Below are 23001 nucleotides of genomic sequence, written 5' to 3'. Positions count from 1 at the left end.
CTTTTAACTGGAACCAGTTGGGTAACTGGAAATGACTTCTAACTGGAAATGAATGCTAACTGGAACCAGTTGGGTAACTGGAAATGAATTCTAACTGGAACCAGTTGGGTAATTGGAAATGAATGCTAACTGGAACCAGTTGGGTAACTGGAAATGAATTCTAACTAGAACCAATTGAGTAACAGGAAAATCATCTTACTGTTTCCAGTTGAACTTGTAACTGGAACCAGTTGGGTAACTGGAAATGACTTCTAACTGGAACCAATTTGAGTAATTGGAAAAATTACCTTACTGGTTCCAGTTGCACTTCTTATTGGTTTGAACTGGAAATGAGTACCCATAACAATATTTTCCAGTTCAGCAATTGGTTTCAACTGGAAATTTTCAATTTCAATTGAAACCAATTGAAACCAATTGAAACCAGTTGAAACCAATTGAAACCAGTTGGAGATTTCAACTGGTTTCAATTGGATTTTGGTCCTGGGTATCAGCTACAAGCTTTAAAGTCTCACCTCCCTGGATAAACTATCACGTTCTATATAGTGGCATTGAGTGAAAATTATTTAACTTAATACACCCGAAATTCGCCGGTTGCCTCAATTTGATTAATAATGGAGCTCCTCCAACCCCCCCCCCCTCATTTAGGGTACGCGTATGCTAGTTCCCTCCCTTTAAAAGCATCCCTCTATCTGAGGACTGCCAACATTTCTGAACCCCTCCCCCCCCCCCCCTTTCGCATGCTTTAGTCGATCGCGGGCTTTTCCTGCGGCTTGGAGATACCCCCTAAATCTATGGACGGAACATTGCTAAATGTAGGCCTACCCTCGATCTATCTTTGATATTCAAGTCTTTTAAAGATATTTTATAACCCCTTTTTTATTTTTTTCCGGTGTCCAAAAGAGAGAGAGAGAGAGAGAGAACATATAGAATAACCCTTTTCAATCCATTCTTTTATAACCCCCTTTTTAAATTCAACAGGAATTAAAAGAAAGAGAAAAAAATACCCGCCCTTTTTTAGAGAAAAGTGAAAAGTCAATACTTTGTTTACAATTCTCGAGCGGGACTTTATTGTACCCAGTGGCAGATCCACCAGGGGGGGGGGGGGTCCGGCCCCTCCCCCCACCCCTGGGAAAAAACGTGTTAAAAACACTTTAGTTTTACCTCTTTTTTTTTAAGATGAGCCCCTCCACCCCTGGCGCTCAAGGGGGTGCAATTTTTCAAGTTTTCGAGTGCCCACCAAAAATTGCTCGCACCGTTTTAATTTCTTCCTCATCTTCTTTTTCATCTTGGCTCCTAATTTTTTCCATAATAAACACCTTCTTCTTCTTTTTCTCTTTTTAATAATCATAACAATTAATGTCGATCTTTGATCTTCTAAGAGGGTTAAAAGCCAAAAAAAGAGAATCAAGATACTGTAAAAAATAACAGACAAGCATACAAATCATAAAATATGTTAGTCGAACTATTAATTAAAAATGAAGTAGGCTCAAAGGAATTTTTGAAAGTGGTAAGACAGGTTGATTCTCTGATCGAAAGGGAATATTAATTTGACCATGTTTTTTCACATGCAATTTACCCTGGATTGTAGCAAATGAAAGGCTTATGAAGCAACGGTTTTCATTATGAGTCCCTTTCCTCTTTTTCTCCGCCTTGGTCTGTGACCCCTGCTCCCCCCCCCCCCCCCCCCCCCCCCCCCCCCCCCCCCTCTTCGCCATTTACTTATACTCTACTGATACGATTCATGTATACTGCCATCTGCTGCTCACAAAATCCCGATGTGCATGTCGACAGCCATGTCCCATATAAAATGCACAACACCAACTGGTGATGCGTTGGGTGCATGTTATTCTATTGTTTAAAAAAATACCCCCAAAAATGCTTTTGGGGGCCCATGAATTCACTACGTAGGGAATAAATTAAACTCAAACTTTCAGATTATCTTTGATTGTACATCTAGCATTGACGTCACTACCTAATAATTAGCACCATTTTCTTAACAATGTTATTAGGCCGGCTCACAACGGAATCACAACGGTCACAAAAATATTGTCAACATGCTGAAAATTTGCCGACGGACGCGAAATAGTTTCGGCCGTCTTCAGTCGCCTCGTCAGCGACAATTGAAGGCAACACACGATGATTGGCGGGAAATTCAATATTGCAATTCGCAGCTTAACGTAGCTTGTGGTATCCCCCTATTCGTCATGTGTGAGCCGGCCTTAACCAAGGCCCTTTAAACTTCACGATAGTACATTGACACGCATTGGGCATTGGGTCACTGTAGAAACGAAGTATATATACAAAAACAATGGAAACAAACATTCAAAGGTGACTTGCTCTATACAAATTGGACTTGTAATCGAGTAGGTTGACCCACTGAACTGGTATTAATACAAAGGTCCCGGATTCGACCCCGGCAGCGTATTTGTTATTTACACCGCTCGCGAAGAGTCTAGACTAAATCCTTTGGAAACCCTTACAAAAATTTACCATGGTAACCATGGTACTTTTGTCCAAATTTCCATCCACCATGGCTATCATTGTACCAAAACAATGAAATACATTGTTTAATGACCCAGGGTATTTCATTGTTTTGGTAGCATGGTGGCTGGTAATTTGGACAAAAGTACAATGGTTACCATGATACATGTTTGTAAGGGAAGACATTAATATTCATTTGGCACTCGATACCCATAAGTATTAGTTTTAGTTTCTCTATTGAAAAAGGAATCTTTGGACTTCCACTTCATATTCCTTACACTGACAATACAGCATGAAATATCAATACATAACTTTTCCTGTTATTTTGTTTTCATTCTCCCCATATCTTTTTCATACCATTTTATACACGGTTCCATTCTCGCTGGCTTCTGACAAGATTTTGTCATTCGCATTATGTTCACTTCAAAGAAAGCACTGGCATAGGCAGCAGGCCCGTAGCCACGAGGGGGGGGGGGCATACGGGGGCACGTTCACCCCCCCCCCCCCCCCCAAAAAAAAAAAAAAAAATAATAATAATAATAATAATAAATTAATGCAAAAATATAAATCCACGATCGGTTGAACTTTTTTAGACCCCTCCCCAGGATCAATTACATGTAGCCTATGTGCCCCCCCCCCCCAAAAAAAACAAAAAAAAAACATCGAACTCTGGCTACGGCCCTGATAGTTAGACCCTTTGAACATGGGGGAGGGGAGCACAACTAGACTAATTAGGGGAGTACGTTCTGATTGGTTGAAACTATACATCAATTCGATGGCTGTATATTCGTATACTTGTACAGAATTATGGCACTTCAACCGCACGCTGGAAACTATGCATGCGTTCACGAGTACTTCAATGGAGGCGTAGCGCCGTATAGTCGCATAGTTGTATAGTCGTATAGTTTCCTTCGTTCTGATTTGTTAAAACTATACAGCCATTAGATGGATATAATTGTAAAGGGGTCATTAATATAGCACGATCCGCGGGACACTCGACCTATCTTTCCCCCGTCACCCGTAGCGACAATGCAAACATCACTCTCATCCAGTGGCGTACCTGGGGTACTCCGTCAGGGGGGGGGGCAAGCGACCGAAACAAACAAAAAAGGCGGTGCTAATTTTCACTTCTGGCGAGCGAGCGAGCGAGCGAGCAAAAAAAAATCTTTAAGTAACGTTTGGTATATAAACTGGTATTGTTGCAAGTTGGGGGTGAGAACATTCACTTGTTAGCGACGTTAATTTCATTTTTTTGCAAACTAGTGTAGCGAGCAAGAAAAAAAATCATTTCTTTTTTAATAATTGCCACTTAAACTTGGTTCAATTGTCCCATGCAGGGCGCGGGAACAATATTGTGTTTAGGGTGATTTTATACCCATTTTAGCTAGCGAGCGAAAATACATCTTTCTCTCAATGAATTGCTATATAAAATTTGTTTCATTGTTGCAGGTAGGGGGCGGGCACAATCGTGTTTAAGGCAATGTCAATCCCATTTTGGCGGGCAGGCAACCCCCTACATTTCTCTTTTTAATGATATTGTAGCAGGTTAGTGGTGGGCACATAATTCCACGAGCTAGCGAGCGTAGCGAGCGAGAAAAAAAAATCACTTTTCTTTTATAGGGAAAATATGGTACATAAAACTTGGGTTCATTGTTCCATGTCAGGGACGTGATTATTAAAAGCGGTGTTAATTCTATTTTGGCGAGCGAGCAAAAAAAAATCACTTCTCTTTATAGGGAAAATATGGTATATAAACTTGGTTTAATTGTTCCATGTCAGGGACGTGATTATTAGAAGCGGTGTTATTTCTATTTTGGCGAGCGAGCGTAGCGAGCGAGCAAAATTTTTGTAATGATAATTGGTTCATAAATTTCAGATTTTTTTGTTGCAGGGCAGGGCTTACACAATCATGTCTAAGGTGATGTTAATTCCGTTTTGGCGAGCACGAGCACACCAAAACTTCTTTGAATAACGTTTCGTTCATAATTATTAACTGGTTGTTGCAGGTTTGGGCGGGCACGTTAGCGGTGTCAATTCCATTTTGGCGAGCGAGCATAGCGAGCAAGCAAAAAAAATAAATTCTCTTTTAATGGGAATTAATAAATAAACTTGTTTTTATTGGTGCAGGTCAGGATGGACGCAATCGCGTTTAACGCGATTCAATTCCTTTTTGGCGAGAGGGCAAAAAAACTCTTCCATTTTTAATGATATTGTTGCAGGTCAAGGGTGGGCACAATTGTTTCCAAAGCAATGTCTATTCATTTTATTCGCGAGCGAGTGTAGCGAACGAGAAAAATGAATTAGTCTCTTTTAGTAACATTTGGTACATATATTGTGTGTTATTGTTGCAATGGTTGCAGGTCGGGGCCGTCGGGGCAGGCACAATTGTATTCTAGGCAATACTAATCCTTTTCTTTTTTCAGGGGGACGAGGAAGTGAAAACATTTAATACAAAATAGGCTAGCAAGCAGTTCGCGCCAGCGAAGAGTTTCAAATTTGTTATATCACTTATATTTTCCTATTTTCATTTGTTTTAATTTTTCAGGGCCGTATGCGGAATATTTTTCTGATGGGGGAAGGGGGAAAGATGCGTTAAAAGTTTTCAAAGAATCTCAAACGCAAAAGGAGTGAAGGGAGTTCGAGCGACCGAACTGGTCATGAGGGTACTTTTGCATTTTCAAAAGTAGAATTGAAGGATTTGGTATAGGCCTACACTACATTTTCAGGAAAAAAACTGTACGATTTCAAAATATCTGGGGTCAACTGCCCCCCCCCCCCTGGTGCTTACGGCCATGTTCTTTATTTTTTTTCCTGAAAATGTAGTGTAGACCTATACCAAATCCTTCAATTCTACTTTTGAAAATGCAAAGTACCCTCATGACCAGTTCGGTCGCTCGAACTCCCTTCACTCCTTTTGCTTTTGAGATTCTTCGAAAACTTTTAACGCATCTTTCCCCCTTCCCCCATCAGAAAAATATTCCGCATACGGCCCTAAAAAAATTAAAACAAATGAAAAAAGGAAAATATAAGTGATATAACAAATTTGAAACTCTTCGCTGGCGCGAACTGCTTGCTAGCCTATTTTGTATTAAATGTTTTCACTTCCTCGTCCCCCTGAAATTCCTTTCCTTTTCTTTTCCCTTTTTCTTCCTTTTCTCTTCTTCTTCCTTTTTTCTTTCCTTTTTTTCCTTTTTTCTCTTTCTTTCCTTTTTTCTTTCCTTTCCCTTTCTTTTCTTTTCTTTCCCCTTTTTCTTTTTTTCCCCTGGAGCCCGTCAGGGGGGCACTCTGCCCCCCCTGCCCCCCCCATAGGTACGCCAGTGCTCTCATCCTTTCCCTCATAGAAATTACCCCGGTTGGTAGTGTTACAATCAACATAAAATTGCTCAAAGTTCAAGTACAAAAAAAACACATCATCATAAGCTTCCTCCTTACGGTACTCATCACGATTCACTTTATTATTTATACTTGTTATCAAAATTACAAACGAGAAAAACGTGAAAACAACACGATCAGATATCCCCGTTCTTATAATTCTTCATCTCCCACTTTCATTTGTCTTACTCTCTCTCTCTCTCTTTCTCTCTCTCTCTTTTCTGCTTGAAAGTTTATCATTTGTTATTATTTCCGATATCTATAAAAAATTATGTGTATACACCAATGTTAAAGACAACCGTTTTGTTTGTAGCGTAGGGAGAGGGGTGAGTGTAGGATTACCTAAGCATACATATATTTTCAATTTATATTACAGAGTACTTGTAACCTTTTTTTTATTCTCAAGGGGTCTCAATACATGCTTTTTTAATAGACTCCTCAACTATGTTTTTTACAACTGTGCCAATCTGAAATGATTTATTTGAATAATTGTCAAATTATTTGTCGTATCTTTTGTCTAATATTATGTTATCAAATTTGTATATATTGCATTAATTCATTTAATTTTGTTATATTATGTGGAAAATAAAAGAAACCTTGAAGCCATGAAACGCAATCAACTGAAGTCACTATCCATGTTTAGGCCTACATTGCCCGTTATGTACGAAGATTAGGTTAGTAGTCGAAGGATATCTGGGCACAGGAATGGTTACCATGCTCTCTCTCTCTCTCTCTCTCTCTCTCACTCTACCCCTCTCCCTCTAATATATTCTCTTTTCTTTTCACTGAGCATCAAGGTGTCCATATTTACAGTTTACATAATATTCTCTTTAAACAGTCTTTAAACAGCGTCGCACCAATCAAGAAAGTAAAAAAAAACAAAAAACATTTGCAATCGTCCAACTTACATAACAAACGTCAAACTGCAGTGGGGCTGTTTAAATATCTTTCGGCAAACTTATCAGAAACGGTTTTTCAATTCATGTGACAGCGACCCTATGTAAATTGGGGGAGTTTGAAGAGTTTCAAGCTCATGTCAAGCGTGGCAACATGATGAACAAATATCAACTACATGACAAAGGCGCATCCAGGATGGGAAAGAGCCTAAGGAGGAGACTATCAATATATTATGACAAAATGCTTCATAAAATTGATCTTCAAATCTACCCCTAATCACATTTTAAAGATAACTTCCAACATTTTCTAATAATATACCCCCACCCACCCACCCAGAGGAGAACATCATCCGCTGGCTAGCAATTCTCCATCGGGATAGAGCTAGGGAGCCCTACATCTGCCTAAAAATGCTCTTTTACCGTTTTTACTGTTTTACTGTTTAAAGCCCACTAGGCTCTACGGTGTATTTATATTGATGAAAAACCACACGAATCTAGGATTCTATGAAGTTCCATTTTCATTTTCACACCCATTGTAACATGTAACGATAGTAACGTATCGTTGATATGGTATTAACGCCGTTTTAACGACAAACTTTGGCGACAGACTATTCGTTTAACGCACCATTCAGATGATTCCATTGCGACTCTTACACTAGCAGCTCATCTCTATTTACCCAAGTATCAATATCATTCGCCGGCTCGCCATCCAACGCAACAGGACCTATGCACCCGTTGCAATAATATCATCATCCATTGGCTTGGATATCATGGATATTGGAGCTCAACAGTTCTTAGAATCCCCTTAACCAACGTTTTGTTCTTTTCCGCATATAGTATCCGATACGCATGGTTATTTGGCCTTTTTAACTTTGTCCTTTTATGGAGAGTACCACATCGGTTGATCAGAGTGCTATAGGACAAGATCGATAACTTATTACGATTTTTTGTTGTCTTTTCTACTTAACCGGTGAGTAATGATTGACGAAAACAATCATCCTTTAAAGATGATTAACTCAATCCCTATGCATATGACTATTGGGTGAAGCTTCCTTGGACAATACACTATCCAGGTATAACATTGTCAAAATCTGGTTAGATTCTAGAATACCTCACTTTTTTTATTAAAACCTAGGATTTCAAAGATGTGAACCATTTGAATAGTTACATGTATTGCAAAAACTGATTAAGAATACATTCATGAAGCTAACAGAAATCTGAAGTTGTCTGATAAAGTGACGATAATAATTTTTATCATCACTATCTTTCCTTTTTTAGCAGAGAGCATGGAACAGAAGTGTGTTTTGAAATGTACCTATGGCATCGTAATCTGCCTGTCCATCGGTAAATATAGTTTGTATGCATTAAATAGAGAATTTTTTCATTCTTCTTCAGAAGGTGAAACTTTCATGCTAACAGGCATAATTACACATTTTAAGGGCGAAATGGTATCAAAAATTAAATACTTATAAAGCTTGGACTTAATTTTCTCTTTCCTAGGCTTAGCTCCTGTGCTTTATAGTTTATACTTTGCCTTCGAGACCTCATCGTTTTCGTCAAAAAAGCAAAGCACGTTCACCTGCTTATAATCCACGCAAACATTATATTTATTATCCTTTCTTTCCAAATTCTCCTTTCCCATCCCCCTCCCTTATTTCCTCCCCTTAACTTTCTGTACAACTCCTCTTCCACTTAATTATCATGTCTGTCTAACGTCACAAGTGTGTTACTGCAAATTGGGATGGTGTTGTAAAGATCCTCTTAAAAAATGTCCATTTCCCCATTTTCATTATTATTATCTATCCCCCTATCTCTTTAAAAGAGTTTCTTAGTTGCTCTGTTTTTATAAAAAATTGCCTTTTATTATGAAAATTATTTGGTTGATTAATGAATTGAATTGAATTTTATTCACCACTTTCATCAAAAAACATGCAAAGTCAAAGAATACAATAAAATATTTCATACAAACATATAAAAGCCCCCAAAATGGAAAATACACTAAGAGCAAATTATACTCTAAATTATCAGTTTCATGCCTGTTCCGGAATATCATATCTTCCTAAAATCTCTCAATATAAGGTGTACAAATCGATGCTTCGTGCCATGTGGGGGTTGGTCTCGAACATCAGATCTTCGTCATATTTGTAGATGAAATACATGTAGTATGCAAAATCTCATGAGAAAAGTGATTGGAAGAGAATACACGAAAGATTGTGACCTAACGGAGAAACGATACCGAATCTATACGCATTAGATCATCGCAGGGGTAATATCTAGGATAGTCTTAAAGAAGGAAAAGAAACTATGCAACCATGGTAACTACTCTCCTTGTATAATCTTCCCCACAGCCCTACTCGTGTCATCGGATGCAAGCATGAATGAGACAAAGACTTGTTGTACGGACGGATTCGGCCTGAATTACACCTTACCAATGTTCTTTGAGTGTCAGAAGAAAGGACATCCTAATGGCAGTATGGTGCAAACCATCCCAAAGCTTATCCCTAATTCATTCGAAGAAGGCAGTTGCCTCAAAAGGAAGAGTAAACGTGATGTTCCTCCTGGACATCGAGTCTGCAGATTCCCGGGTGATTGTTTTCCCCTCTTGTTTTCTCTTAAAATCCTTTGGGGAGCTTTTCTACTATTGTTTGGACTTTAAAGACCCTATCCGATGAAAATACAACTTATTAACTGAATTAATGTAGAATTTAAATATAAAGGAATAACAAGTATTTATCCTTTTATTATTGCACAAAAGAAAATTAAAACCTCATTTCCGCGCCCCTCCAAATTACGGGGGTCACTCACCAGGGGTCAAATTTGCCGAAATTACAGTGACGACATAACATGTGGACTCGACCGGTTCGCCTATAAAGTTGAGGTGATGAGCCGTTGCTTGATTAATGCACAATCATTGAGCACCCCACATAAGACGATGTCATCAAGTCGATGGCAAGTTTTCAGGTCCACAACTTCCGATTTTCAATACTTTAGGTTTTGTGTTTTCAGAGGGCTGACAGACACTGAAATGGCATATAATTGATATTATTGTAATCTTTGGCTCATAAGCTTTCCGTTGATATATAATTCATCCATTTCATTTTTCAGTTCGGATATTGTCCTTAAGAAAAATAACGATTGTATCTAGGTATTCTAGGAATAAATTAGTAACTAATATAACTATTTTTTGTCTTATTCAAGAAACCCAGAGTAGTTCTAAAACAGGGGTGCAGTTTTGTATTTCATTAATTACATGCTTATTACATTATGTTTGCAGACTGCGACATGAATCCATGTGAAAACGGCTGGTGTGAGGAGACTATGACCGGATATAGATGTCACTGCCCTATCGGATTTCAAGGAAAACAATGTCATGAACGTAAGAACAAAGATAAAAACTGCATTTCATATCTTTAGGGTATAATGAAACCATCCAGCACGATGCAGTATACCATTAGAGACAAGTAGTTTACTTTTCCTCAACTTTTCTTTTGGCTACGATTGGGTTTTTGAATGAAATGAGCTTCGGATTAGATAAGAACTTTAAAAATGCAAATTGACCAATCTCCTAATGCTATACTCGAATCTAGGAAGATACAAATCGTTACCGGCATTATAGTCTCGTAACTGAACTGACGCGGGTGGTCGTCGGTATGAGGCTGCAAGGTGAAATGTTTGGAAATGTATATCAATATTTTTTTTCTCCAACGTTCCTGTTTACTTTTTTAATTTCACCAATGTTATCTATCAATCTTTAAAGAAGTTGACTCAAATCCGCCTGCAACGACCCCGGGAATTGTTGTTACCTGTGTGAAGGATATCACAGTAACCGTCGAGCTTGGTACTCCGAATAAGTCGGTAGAGTTCATCTCACCATCGGCTGTCGATAGAGAAGGAACTGTCGTCCTGGTCTCCCATCAGAACTATAAATCAGGGGATGATTTCCCAGTTGGGTCAACTCTCGTTGAGTACATCTTTGCTGATGAGAGCGGAAACCAAGCATCTTTTTGTACCTTCAACGTCAACGTCAATACCGGTATTAAGAACTGTTTTGCAATTTGATATTTTTACTTACTGTATTCACTGTATCATGTAAAGGGATACTTGGTATTAATGAGCACGCTCTTTTAACACTTTAATTTGAGAAAGGTGGAGAGATGTTCGGGTCAATACAAGCAAAACAAATGAAATTCATGATTCGTCAACTCAACCGTTCCATAGAAGGTCAATATGAAATGCTCATTCACTTTTGAGTCCGATTTTCTGAGCCCATGATGGTTTGACTGGATAACAGACCATAATGCATTCTTATTATGTCTTGATATCACAGTCGATACCACCCCTCCGGAGGTACAATCCTGCTCTTCTAACCAGACATTCTCGGTTCTCAAAATCACCACACCAATCACTTGGACACCACCAACAGCCAGTGATGCGTCTGGAATTGCCTGCATCGTCGCCAACTATGAACCTGGAGTTAATGTCTCCGTGAATAGCCCCATTAGCGTCATCTATACTGTGACTGACAACAGCGGCCTTTTAAACACAGACTGTTCTTTCAACATCACCCTCGTATCTGTAGGTATGTCATGTGTGAATTTTCTTTGATATTACCTCAAAGATAACTGTGCATAGCCTACAAGTCAAGAATTCTAGTAAAAGCGTAGTTTAATAATAATTTAATAGCCAAGTCTGTCACTATCACTGTTTCACTCAGTTCAATGATGAGTCGAAGTGACGCCTTTGTAGAAAGAATATTTTAACATGTACGATAGCAACTAATTTCGAAAAACCAACCAAAGCGTTTCCAATTGCCTTGTGCGCCACCTATTGAAATTGCAAACATGACAATGATGTATTACGTAATCAAAACATGACAGACAAAGAATGTACAATATAAGATATTGAAATTGCGCTTGAGTTGATTATTTTCGAAAATAGTTGCGATAATGTGTAGTGGTGTAATGTCATTAAATCAAAGCCTTTGAGACCCATGAACACGTACTTTCGCCACCTAAATTATTAGACTTTTCTCCTCAACCGGATAACTTGATTTTGTATTGAGGATTGTCGCAGGCTACTCACGCTCCATGGTGCAAAATAGATAAAAATTAGAACATCTAAATGCCTTTTTACTTTCTGTCTAAAGTGATTCCATACCTAGATAAACAAAAATATAGCCCTTGTAGACATGTGGACTTCCTAAACAGATTCTGATGCACATTTATCTTCTTAAAGCCCTCAAAAATAGGTGACCATTTAGACAAATATTATATTAACAGAATTGACCACAATAGAAGATCTGACGATAAGTGACTATCCTCAGAGATATATCTGTCTTGAAATCAATTCCGTCACAATGTTTTCAATGTTCATTGGTTTTTCAGAGACGGAATGGGAATGCACGTCCTCGAAATGCTACGGCCGCCGCGGCGTTGGTACAAGTTGGCTAAATTGTCAGAACGGTCACGATTTCTGCCCAACCCTTGGACCAATAACCACGGCTGCAGGAGACAGGACACCATCCCTCCTATTTGCAGATACCGAAGAAGTGACGTCCGGGGTCGCCTTAATACTCAAGGGAAATTCTGCATGGATTAACTGTAATTACATGGAAGCCGAAGGGCTGTTCATGTGCGACGTTGATGGAAAGGGAGCAGCTGTGCAGATTAATTCAACCAGTAAGTTTAATCTCGATAATTAAGCACAGTTTTGCTAAACGCAATTACGCCAATCGAATGTATTTCCAACCTTTGAAATTACATTGGTTGTAATTTCTGCAACATCAATAGTTAGCAACATCGTAATATTTGTTTGCTGATGCAACGTACACATTGGTCTTAGGATTCACACCACTGTACTTGATTATTGTTAAAGTTCTATTTTGAACTGGAATTTTCATAAAAGAAGATACTCTTAGTTAAGATCAAAATATAACATAATCCTCTATCTCCCCCCAAGTCTTTGGTGCAAAAAGAAACGAAAGGCTAACAGTGCGAAAAAGACTTAAAATAACAACAATAAACGTGAACGCGGACCAGGCTAAAACGAAACCTAACACATGACGGAATGTCATCAAAAACTGGCAAAACAAGAAATGCAATAGCCAAATATCAGTTAAAGAATTAAAGACATAAGGCAAACTGTTCGAGTGCCAATGTCACATATCATAGTCTGAGTGCCAGACAGGTTTGGCTGGGCGACGGGTAGATCGCCTAGGAGGAGCTGGCCCGTTTGATGGGTGTGAGCGACGGCAACTGCGTGTCGACAGACCAATGGACAAGAACAACCACAGATGGGTGAAGAAGACGACGGGGCAGGCCATGGGACGTTCCAGAAGAAGCGGCAGGGGTAGTTGGAGCTTTCCGAACAGGGGGCATGACAGGTCCCGGCTGGCTGGTGGCAGGGGTGTCAGGGCATGTCAATGGTGGCACCAGGGGTAGGGCTGTCAAAGGTCCTGAAGCGGGATCCCCAGGCTGTACAGTAGAAAGCGGCAGGGCCCCTAGGTCTGGCCGCAGGACTGGCTGTCGAGTACTCGGACGAGTTCTGCCAAAGTCACCGTCCATCACCAAAAGAGGGGGCGCGTGTACACTGAAACATACTGTCTCAGGAACTTCCTGTTCCGTAGTGTAACTCTCCCGGAGCCCTCGACGCGGATCACGTATTGGTCGAACTGGTGAACCACGACAACGACCCCAGTCTTGTCCCATTTAAGGGGGTGGGGTCACATCTGGTTCTGTATGCGGCATGGTCACCAACTGTAAGGGGCGGAAGTAGCTTGGTTTACTCTGACCAGCGTTCATCACTTCTCATGTGGTGATTGCGCAGTGCATCTTCCCGAGGTCTCACGCCAAATGCGATGAGGCTCGTATTTGCCGGGCGCCACCGGAATGAAGTCCCGAATAGGATGGCCGAATACGCACATGGCGGGCGAGAGCTTGATGTCCCTGTCAGGCGTGTTCCTGTACTGAATCATCGCACGTTGGAATGCGTCAGCGTCAAGGGCACCGGTAGGACTGTTGTTGTCCAGGAGAAGGCGCCTGATGGTGTTTACACCCACTTCAGCGGGGCAGTTGCTATGGGGGTATACCACGGAAGAAAGGCGATGATGGATACCCCAGTCCTGGAGGAATCGACGTGTGGCTGCTGCTGTAAATTCGGGGCCACCATCTGAGGCCAGCTCGTCAGGGATGCCGAACGTGATAAAGATGCGTCGCAGACAAGCGGTGAGGCCATCTGCGCCGTGGGTAGACTTCTCAACTATTGGCCAGTTGGAGTATCGGTCGACGACAACCAAGTAATTGCAGCCTTTGTAATGGAAGAAGTTAGCACAGATACATTGGAATGGGTAGACCGGGGAAGTCAGCGGAGTTGGCGGCGAACTAGGGTTGGACGGCGCAATCTGATTGTAATGGTCGCATCTAGCACGAAGGTTGGAGATGGCAGTGGTGATACCGGGCCAGAAGACAGATGCCTCTGCCTTGGCGGTCATGGAGGTGACCCCTTGGTGGGGGATAACGATGCGGGGATAAATCCATCAACTGTATAAAGATCGTCCAGAAACTGGAAGTAGTCATTAAGGGGACCCGGGAGTTCATGCCGGAAGGCTGGTAGGCCGGACTCAACTAAGCCAATGAGGGAATGCATGTCCTCGTCGCTGGCTGTGGCAGTACGCACCCTGTCCAACGTGACAGATTTGAGGTGAAGGGAGTTCAGGGAGGACACAGAAGACGAGAGAGTTCCTGCTTCAATTGCGTCAGCATCCGTGTCAGCGCGAAAGCCAGCCATGAGTGTCAGGGGTTCTGTCAAGTTGATGGAGAAGGACCAATGGTCGCGACATCGGCAGGCCGGTGTAACTTCAGAGGTACACCAGTCGGGTGACGTGAGAGGCAGTCCGTTGCACGGTGTCGGACACCTGGGACATGGACGATCCGGAACCTGTATCGCAGGGTTTTCTCTTTCAAGTTCCTCAAACGAGGGTTGGGGATGTCTGCTAGGGAGCGGTCAGTGAGGATCTTCAGAAGGGGCTTGTGGTCGACAGCAAGGATGGGGTCCTCATATCCAAGTACGAAGTATCTGGCCTTGTCTAGGGCATCAGCCACGGCGAGGGCCTCACCTTCGATCGGAGCACAGCGTGATTCAGCGGCGTGCGTGAACCTGCTGCCTACAAGCGTGATTTGCCATCCAGAGGGACAACAAAATGGTTCCGAGGAATTGCAGGTGCAGTGTTTCCGGAGAAGCCAGAACCAATGCCATGCTTTGACCAATCTGTAGCCAGGCAAGTGGGCTTGCTCGGGTCAAAGATCATCACACCTTCCTCGATTTCATTTGCGATAATGGCTTTGGATTTATCAAAGGCACTCTTGAGGGCCTCGTCCCTCGTGAAGGCTGTGGTGGGCTTCAGGAGCTGGCGGAACGGCAGCATCTTTGCAGTAATACTGAAGGCATAGGACACTTGATTGACAAGCCCAAACCAAGAGCGCACGTCGGTGACGTTCTTCGGTGTAGGGAAGTTCAGGATGACCTGTAAGTATTTCTTGCATGAGCGGACACTGTCGGGTTTAATCTCAAATCCAGCAAACTCAACAACATCTGCGCCCAGCACGAACTTGTCAGGGTTGAGGGTAACGCCATTCCAACCGCAGACATCCAGCCACTCGATAGCTTGGAAGTAGCTATCCGCCAATGTGTCCGCCCACAGCAGAGCATCATCCACACATTTGGTTTTGTTGTGAATGTCCGACACGATCTCATCGTAATTAACGTCTTGTGTAACCATCGCCGGAGGCAATGTATCCTTGAGGGGCCGTCTTGTAGCGGTTTCTGCCCCAGGGGGGTAATGAAGATGGTCAGGTGACGGTCCTCTCTGCATAGTGGCACGCTATGGTAACCATTCCATGCATCAAAGACAGTTTTCTTCTTCTGGTGTGGACCAAACGAGCCTGGTAATGGCAATGGTGTGTGGTGTGTCTCGCATGTAGCGTGGGCGTTGAGCGCCTGGAAATCGACAGTTCGTCTCGGTGTGCCAATTTCCTTTGCGCAAATTACCATCCGATGACACCAGGTAACAGGCTCGCCAATGGGGACCGGTTCCAGCACTCCCAACTGCACGTCATGATCCAATCCTGCTTTCACGGCATCCCGTCAGTTGAGTGGAACGGGTACTGGTGTGTGATGCGCAACTGGCTCAGCATCGGGGTCGACCATCACTTTCAAGGAAGGGTTGGCCATGAGGGTCAAGACTTGATGTTTACAAATATTGAATGTGCTCGATTGGTAGTACTTGAGGAGGTGCTGTTGTAACTTCATACGGTTGTCATCAGTGGCAGGAAATGGCAACTGTGTCGGAGGTGGGGGAGGCCGTTGACGCCTGGTGCAGTCACAAGTTTCCCGGAGCCATCTTGGAGGCCTGCTTGTGTCCCTACCTGGTGTGCGGACTGAGTCGTACCCAACGTAGGGAAGGTATGAGGGAAGATCCCTATAGGGCGATGCATGGCTCCTTTCTGAGGAAGAGTTTTGTAGTGGTGTGCATCTTCATTTCGACCGGTAGGAGATCCGATTGACGAAACCCAAGGTGGCGAATGAATTGATACCAGCAAGGCAGCTCTGGCACCCTGTGTCTGCAATTATAGCAGAAACCGAGGAAGACACTATAGGGGTAGATAGGTTGAAACCAAAGGCAGTGCAGTCATCGGGCACGATCCTGATGGTCACGAAAATGAATGGCTGGGGCAATGACAAATTCTTGAGCCACGTATTAGTGAGGTAGTCAAGTGTGGCAGGAGCAATGGGCATCAAAGATGGCATCATCATTATCACCTGGGGCACCGGGTGACGAACGTTTAGGTTTGTCCTTGCTGCGGCACACGCTCTCCATGTGATTGGGCCTATCACAATGTGTGCATCTATGGCCATATACTGGGCACCGAGTTTTTTGGGTGCTGGCCGGGGCACTTTTCCCGTGTCCTCTCCTGCCGCAGTAACCACAAAGGTCCTGTTTCTCCTTAATAGTTGTCACATTGGCTTTCCTGTAAGTGCTGATAGCCGCGTCCACTGAGGAGTTGAAGTCCAGGAGCGAGGAGGCTACACGGGCCACCATAGAGTTTTCCTCACGGACTGCCAGCTTTTTGATGGCCGCCAGAACATCGCCAACGGGTTTGCCAGTCAGACTACAACCAGCTGACCTTCTGAAGTCTCTACGTAGGGGTTCGTCGCAGCATTCGAGCAGCTGGATAACCTTGTCCCTGCCGGTGACCTTTGTGGCCGCGACATAATCAGTCCATCGAGACATGAAGTACGCCCATTCTTCACTTGAGCCAGCCGCAGCAACTGTAGGACGTTTAACCTTCTCCACCTTGGCGGCAGGTCCAGCGGTGTGGAAAGCGCTATGGGCAGTGATTAAGGCAGCTACGATAGTAGTCTCAAGGTCCGGGGTATTGTAGTCACACCCAGGGATGGGGCAGTCGACACAAGGCATGGTTGATAGTCACCGTGGTCATATATAAGATTTGGCTATTTGTATCAGTCAATCAGTAGACTTCAACAATGATCACGGTCTGTAAACAAATAAGATAAAAGAAGATACCCCGAATTAAGATCAAACTATAACATAACCCTCTACGAGTTCCGCCGCCGCAAAAATTTCCTTTGGCAAAACATTGATCTACATTTGCTACACTCCACCCAGGTGAAGTAAATGGTAGGAATCCATTCCTTGAAATGCTAGAGCGCTGTATGACAGCCGTGCTAAAGCAAGGATAATAATCGAGAGCGCCAGGAGGGACAAATCTGACTGACATGAGTGCTATACAAGAACCCATTATTATTTATTTATCATTTATTCAAAGATTTATCTAAAATGTAGTGTCTTTACCTATGAATTAACTGCAGAACTATTTTTCATGAAACTTGCATTACATTGCATTGCAAATCCACGTTCTCGTATCTCTGTCAAATTGTTACGAATAACTGCGCTTTATAAATGCATGTATAGTATTACATGTATTAACATTATTAGCTGCATCATTATTACCATCGTTGTCCTGCATGGGAGAAGAACGCATAATAATATAATAAATTATGTCTCCCTTTCAGATTGGGAAAGCGGTCAGCCACGCATCTACGGAAATGAAACTTGTGTTTCACTGACTGGACAATACAAATGGCGTGTTATTCCCTGTCATTATGAGCTCTACGCCATCTGTCAGATCGTCTTATAAAAGACCGTGGGTGATTTCCCGTCCAGAGGAATATTCAGGCAAATAATACACTGATTGAACCAGACTGGACTAACGAATATGCCGAAAGTATATACAAACATCAAATTCGTATCAAAGAGTTTGCTTTGTCTTTATTATTTTGTATTCCTTTTTTATCTCTCGAATGTATCCGTATCATTATCATTATCATTTGTTCTTGAATTTAAAGATAAAGTTGAGTTCTGGTGATGCGATTGCATTGTGCAAGAAATGGCTTGGAATCGATCAGGAAAGGTTGATCATGTGGCATTTAAGTATTGGTGCGTACTGTAAGGTTCTGGGGTCATCAAAATGATAAGAAATGTGGCCCAGTCTTGGTAATGTAACAAGCACTGTACACAGAAAGGTGTATATGGGACTACACAAACATATGGCATAAAGATCGGTCCTCATTTCTAAGCTGTTACTTGTCGTGTTTAGAATATCAAGGCATTTGCGAGCCATGTTTTTCAGGGGGAAAAATTATCTGATGTTCTTCCACACTCATTATGATAACAATGATAACGCTCACAAATTATATTTCACCTCTCCCCCGAACTCAACCTTCTCTTTAAGCCTTTTTCAGTTTAAATTTACACTCGAATCCATATAGCTCTCATTTTCAAATGATATATTAATCCATTATTTGTTTGGACTCTATCTGGGTTAGCAGGATAGTTGGTTGTTATTTGTTTTAAAGACAGTATTCACCTTGTGCATGTAGTATATATAATGTAGTACTTTGTAATTGTCATTAATACATTCTGATATTTTCTTTAAATCAAAGAAGTTACAATTTATCACTTATTTAATAGGCACTATTAAGTAAAATTTCAAAATGTAAATGTTAAATGAATACATAAATATTGATTGATCCATACTATCTAGTACTTTTACTTATTTAAAAAAAAATATTTTCACTTTATAACTGTAACATAAGAATTTTTAAACAAAATTCATTTCTTCCCCCCAAAATATCATATTTTCACCATATAATATGAAATTCATTTCCCACAATACGGCAGCTTTTTGGGGTATGTTTTTTGTAGTTTCCTTTCTCAAATATTGAATTATGTGTTCACACTCAATAGTGAGATTTGTATTTCTTCCTGTAATCGTAAAAGTTTCATGGATTATTACCAAACAAAAAAAAATTGTAATTAAGCTCGTGGCAAAGCTTTATATGTGATGAAATATAAGTTCAAGCTCGATTTTGTATTGCATGGAAATAGTGAGGTGGTTTTAGATCGCTTTTACAAATCAAGGTTGTGATTGGTCCACATGTTGTCACGTGATATTGATTGCGAATATCGTAATTGGCATAGGTCACTCCCGGGGTGGTATTCTGAACATTGTTGTAAGTATTGTGTTATCTTTTGTTGTATTTCCCAGATATAACACAGCGCTAATATTGTTGTAAGTTGGTATTCTGAAAATCATTTTATCCCTGTGTTATCTTTTGAAGGACCGCCTCTATCTTATTTTTAACCACTTTAGACACGCCCATTTGTATGGACCCTACCATGATAAGCATGATAAGTAGGTCAACCAATAGGAATACTCTCTGCCATATCTGAAGATGCGCCTAGCCCACACTAATCTTGGGTGTAATTAGTTATTTTATAACTTATAATGCGCGTCACCATTTGCGCTGTGGCATGTGGATCATGAACACAAGTCACGCTTTCAAGATGAGAGCATTAAAATCGTCATATTCTAGCATGTAATTTCTTAAAAAGTTCTCATCTGTGAAGTTTCTGGTCAAAATCGCTTTTAAATAATAATGTTGCACCATGTAAAAAAGGAAAATCAACCGAGATTATAAATATTGATATTAGGAACATCATTAGTGTTATGATTATAACTATTAATATAATCATTAATAATCTTTAAATCCATTCATAAAATAATGTCCGATGTATTGATATTCGGGGCACAAATGAACGAAAGCCCCGAAGATGTAGTCGCTAATTATTCATCGGAATTTAGCAATTCTTTCGGCAGTCCAAGTTTAAACAATTTTTGGGACTTCGTGCACTTTATCCTATATAAGAATTTTATCAAAATTCAACAAGAAACAAATATAACCTTTATGTTAGGATGCGCAGCAATGCGAGTAAGAAGTTTGCAATATTTTTAACCTTTGAAAACTCAAATGTGTGATGTTATTTCTCGGTTAAAATTACAAGGTCATCATCAAGTAACTTGGTACTTTTTTTCTCATGCACTTTACCCTGGATTGTGGCAAATAAAAGGCTTAAAAGCAACGATTTTCATGTTGAGTCCCTTTCCTCTTTTTTCGCCGCCTTGCTCTGTGACCCCTACTAGAGAGATACAGATACATATAAATATATATATAAACATTTATAGAGAGATATATTTAATAGGCCTAAACACACACACACACATATATATATATATATATATATATATATATATATATATTCCTATCTTTTCTCCCTCTCTCTCTCTCTCTCTCTCTCTTTCTTTCTCTTATATGCATATATATATATATATATATATATATATATAATATATATGTAAAACTCTCTCTTCACCTCCCCCCCCCCTCTCTCTATGTATAAATGTATATATATGCAAATGTATATTTACAGTATATATAATTGTTGTATATAGAGAGAAACAGGTATATAGAGAGAGAGAGAGAGGAAGAGAGAGAGCGAGAGAGAGAAAATATAAACATAAATTATATGTATATTTATGTGGAGAAAAAGACAAAGAGAGACAGAGAGAGTGAACAAAGGGAAATAAAGAGATAGTGAGAAAAAGCAGATATAAAATAAACGATTATACATTATGGTAGACGCTTCGATTTTGAGGATGTCTGGCTTCTACTAATACAGTTGGTTTTGGAGTTCCCTGTGTGTCCTCTCAAGATCAAAACATACAAATGTTGGACTGACAGAGACGTCCACAGGTTAGGGAAACAAATTCTTATATATACAGATTTGTGCTGTTGTGTTGTGCCTCGTAATACTCGTAATGATTAAGAATGATTTCATTTATTAAAAAAAATAAACACTTAAAACAAAATAAGACTGAACGACAGAAGCTTGCTATTATTCTAGCTGTCTCCGTTGAAAGGAAAACGAAACCATGTCAACCCGCTTAAAGGTAGACTAGTTCTGGTCATGCGATTGCATTATGAAAGAAACGTTGTGGAATCGATCAGAAAAGGTTGATCATGTAGCATATAAGTATTGGTGTGTACTGCAAGGTTCTGGAATCATCAAAATGATAAGGAATTTGGTAAAGTTACAAGCACTGTACACAGAAAGATGTATATGGGACTACGCGATATCTATCCAGCCCGGATAGATATGATCATTTACCAAATATAACAATTAGTAGGCGGTTTCCCGGCAAAATTTATATCATCACGTACTAGTAAAAACATATTCTTTCACATGATTGGTAATAAGAGCTTCCATTTCATGTTTTTGAGAGGGGGGCGTTTCCAAAACTGGTATATACCTTTAAGAGAAAGTTGAATGTTTTATATAATTAGATCACTACTCTATTATTCATTGACCATGCCTCAGCTGTTAAGGGATGACGAGAGGATAGGGCATGAGCGAAACAATGCAAGGGCGTGGCTTTCATCACAATAGAAACGATTGAACAGGGGTCAATTCAATACCCCCAGACACAACAGACAGACCGACACCAGATCGGAACTAGGGAAGCAAGTTCAAGGTCATGTTCACTTTATTCAACACTTTTATTTGCAATTTAGTAATGTAAACAAACGTAATAAAGTTTACAAAATAATATCAATGTATAATGTGAAAATAACACAAACAGAGAAGACAATCATTAACAAGGAAAAAATAAATCATTACATTTTCGGCGAGAAGAAAGTCCGGGTTCAGTGATTGTCATTTTTTTTCAAAATAACTACGTACATTATTTCAATTATTGATTATTCAATAAAAGAGGGGGAAAGAGAAATAATTTACTTACACATATTCACTCTCTCACAGTCATACACACACAAACACACACTTATTGTAATTATAATTACAATATAAGTCATCAGTGCAATCCATTTAATACGTGTATTATACATTAACATGATGTCAGTGAACTTGTACTCACGAGACGATGCCGAGATTCGAGTGCTGATAGTCGAAGGTTAACCAAATACCCTAAAGTAACAAGGATGAGAATGACACCAGGGGTAGGGGGGGGGGGGGGTTCGTGAAACAATTAGTCGGTGGTTTTCACCGACTAATATCATGTTCACCGACAATTCTTTTGTCACCGACTATTTTCCAGGCCTGTGATTGGTCAAATTTAGTCAGCGCTGACTAAATTGTCGGTGAACATAATATTAGTCGGTGAAAACCACCGACTAATTGTTACATGAAACGCCCCCCTGGAATGGCTATATAGAAACAGGGTTTAATCACCATTGTTATACGTCAATCACACTGATGATACGGACAGGTAACACCTATGAGAGAGAGAGAAAGAGAGAGAGGGGGGGGGGGGTGGACACCGGCCCTGACAGACAGGAAATGAGATCATTATGTAGAGAGGAAAGAGAGACAAAATTATAAAGGAGGAGAACACGAATGAAGGAAAGAAACAGATGGGAAAATACAAGACAGTTTATACTCTTCTTGGTCAATATGTAAAATGGACTGTGACGTCATGCATAAACACCGGCCGTGAATGGTACCGATATTTTTGCGGCCAATCCCTTTAAATATACAAATAATACTAACAACTGTAAATTTCTCCTTGAGAATACTCGTAACCATTGTGTGATATAATATGAAGTAGAGGGTGCGGCCTATTTAGTGTAAATGCTTTTTAGTCTCAATTGAGATTTGTGGCGTCACAATAACAAGTAAACACGCTTCAATGGAACTGAATGGATATTGGATAAAAGTAATACACATACATCCCAGCGTAAAGACGATTTGTGTGTATGTATTGCTTGTGTGTGCTAACCCGTGTTGTAATACCTTCTCTGTGTGTGTGATCCGGCT

General features: G+C 40.7%; 1 protein-coding gene across 1 annotated transcript; it reads right to left on the bottom strand.

Annotated features, from left to right (window-relative positions):
• Window positions 1-13548: 13548 nt before the first annotated feature.
• Window positions 13549-14238, bottom strand: LOC105442230. Its single transcript, XM_011674150.1, has one exon. The coding sequence runs from the start codon at window positions 14236-14238 to the stop codon at window positions 13549-13551; it is 690 nt and encodes a 229-aa protein (XP_011672452.1).
• Window positions 14239-23001: the final 8763 nt, after the last annotated feature.

The sequence above is a fragment of the Strongylocentrotus purpuratus genome, unplaced genomic scaffold (genome assembly GCF_000002235.5).
Source record: "Strongylocentrotus purpuratus isolate Spur 01 unplaced genomic scaffold, Spur_5.0 spur5_scaffold_20, whole genome shotgun sequence".
Classification (NCBI taxonomy): Eukaryota; Metazoa; Echinodermata; class Echinoidea; order Camarodonta; family Strongylocentrotidae; genus Strongylocentrotus; species Strongylocentrotus purpuratus.
This window is presented reverse-complemented; position numbering and strand designations above follow the sequence as displayed.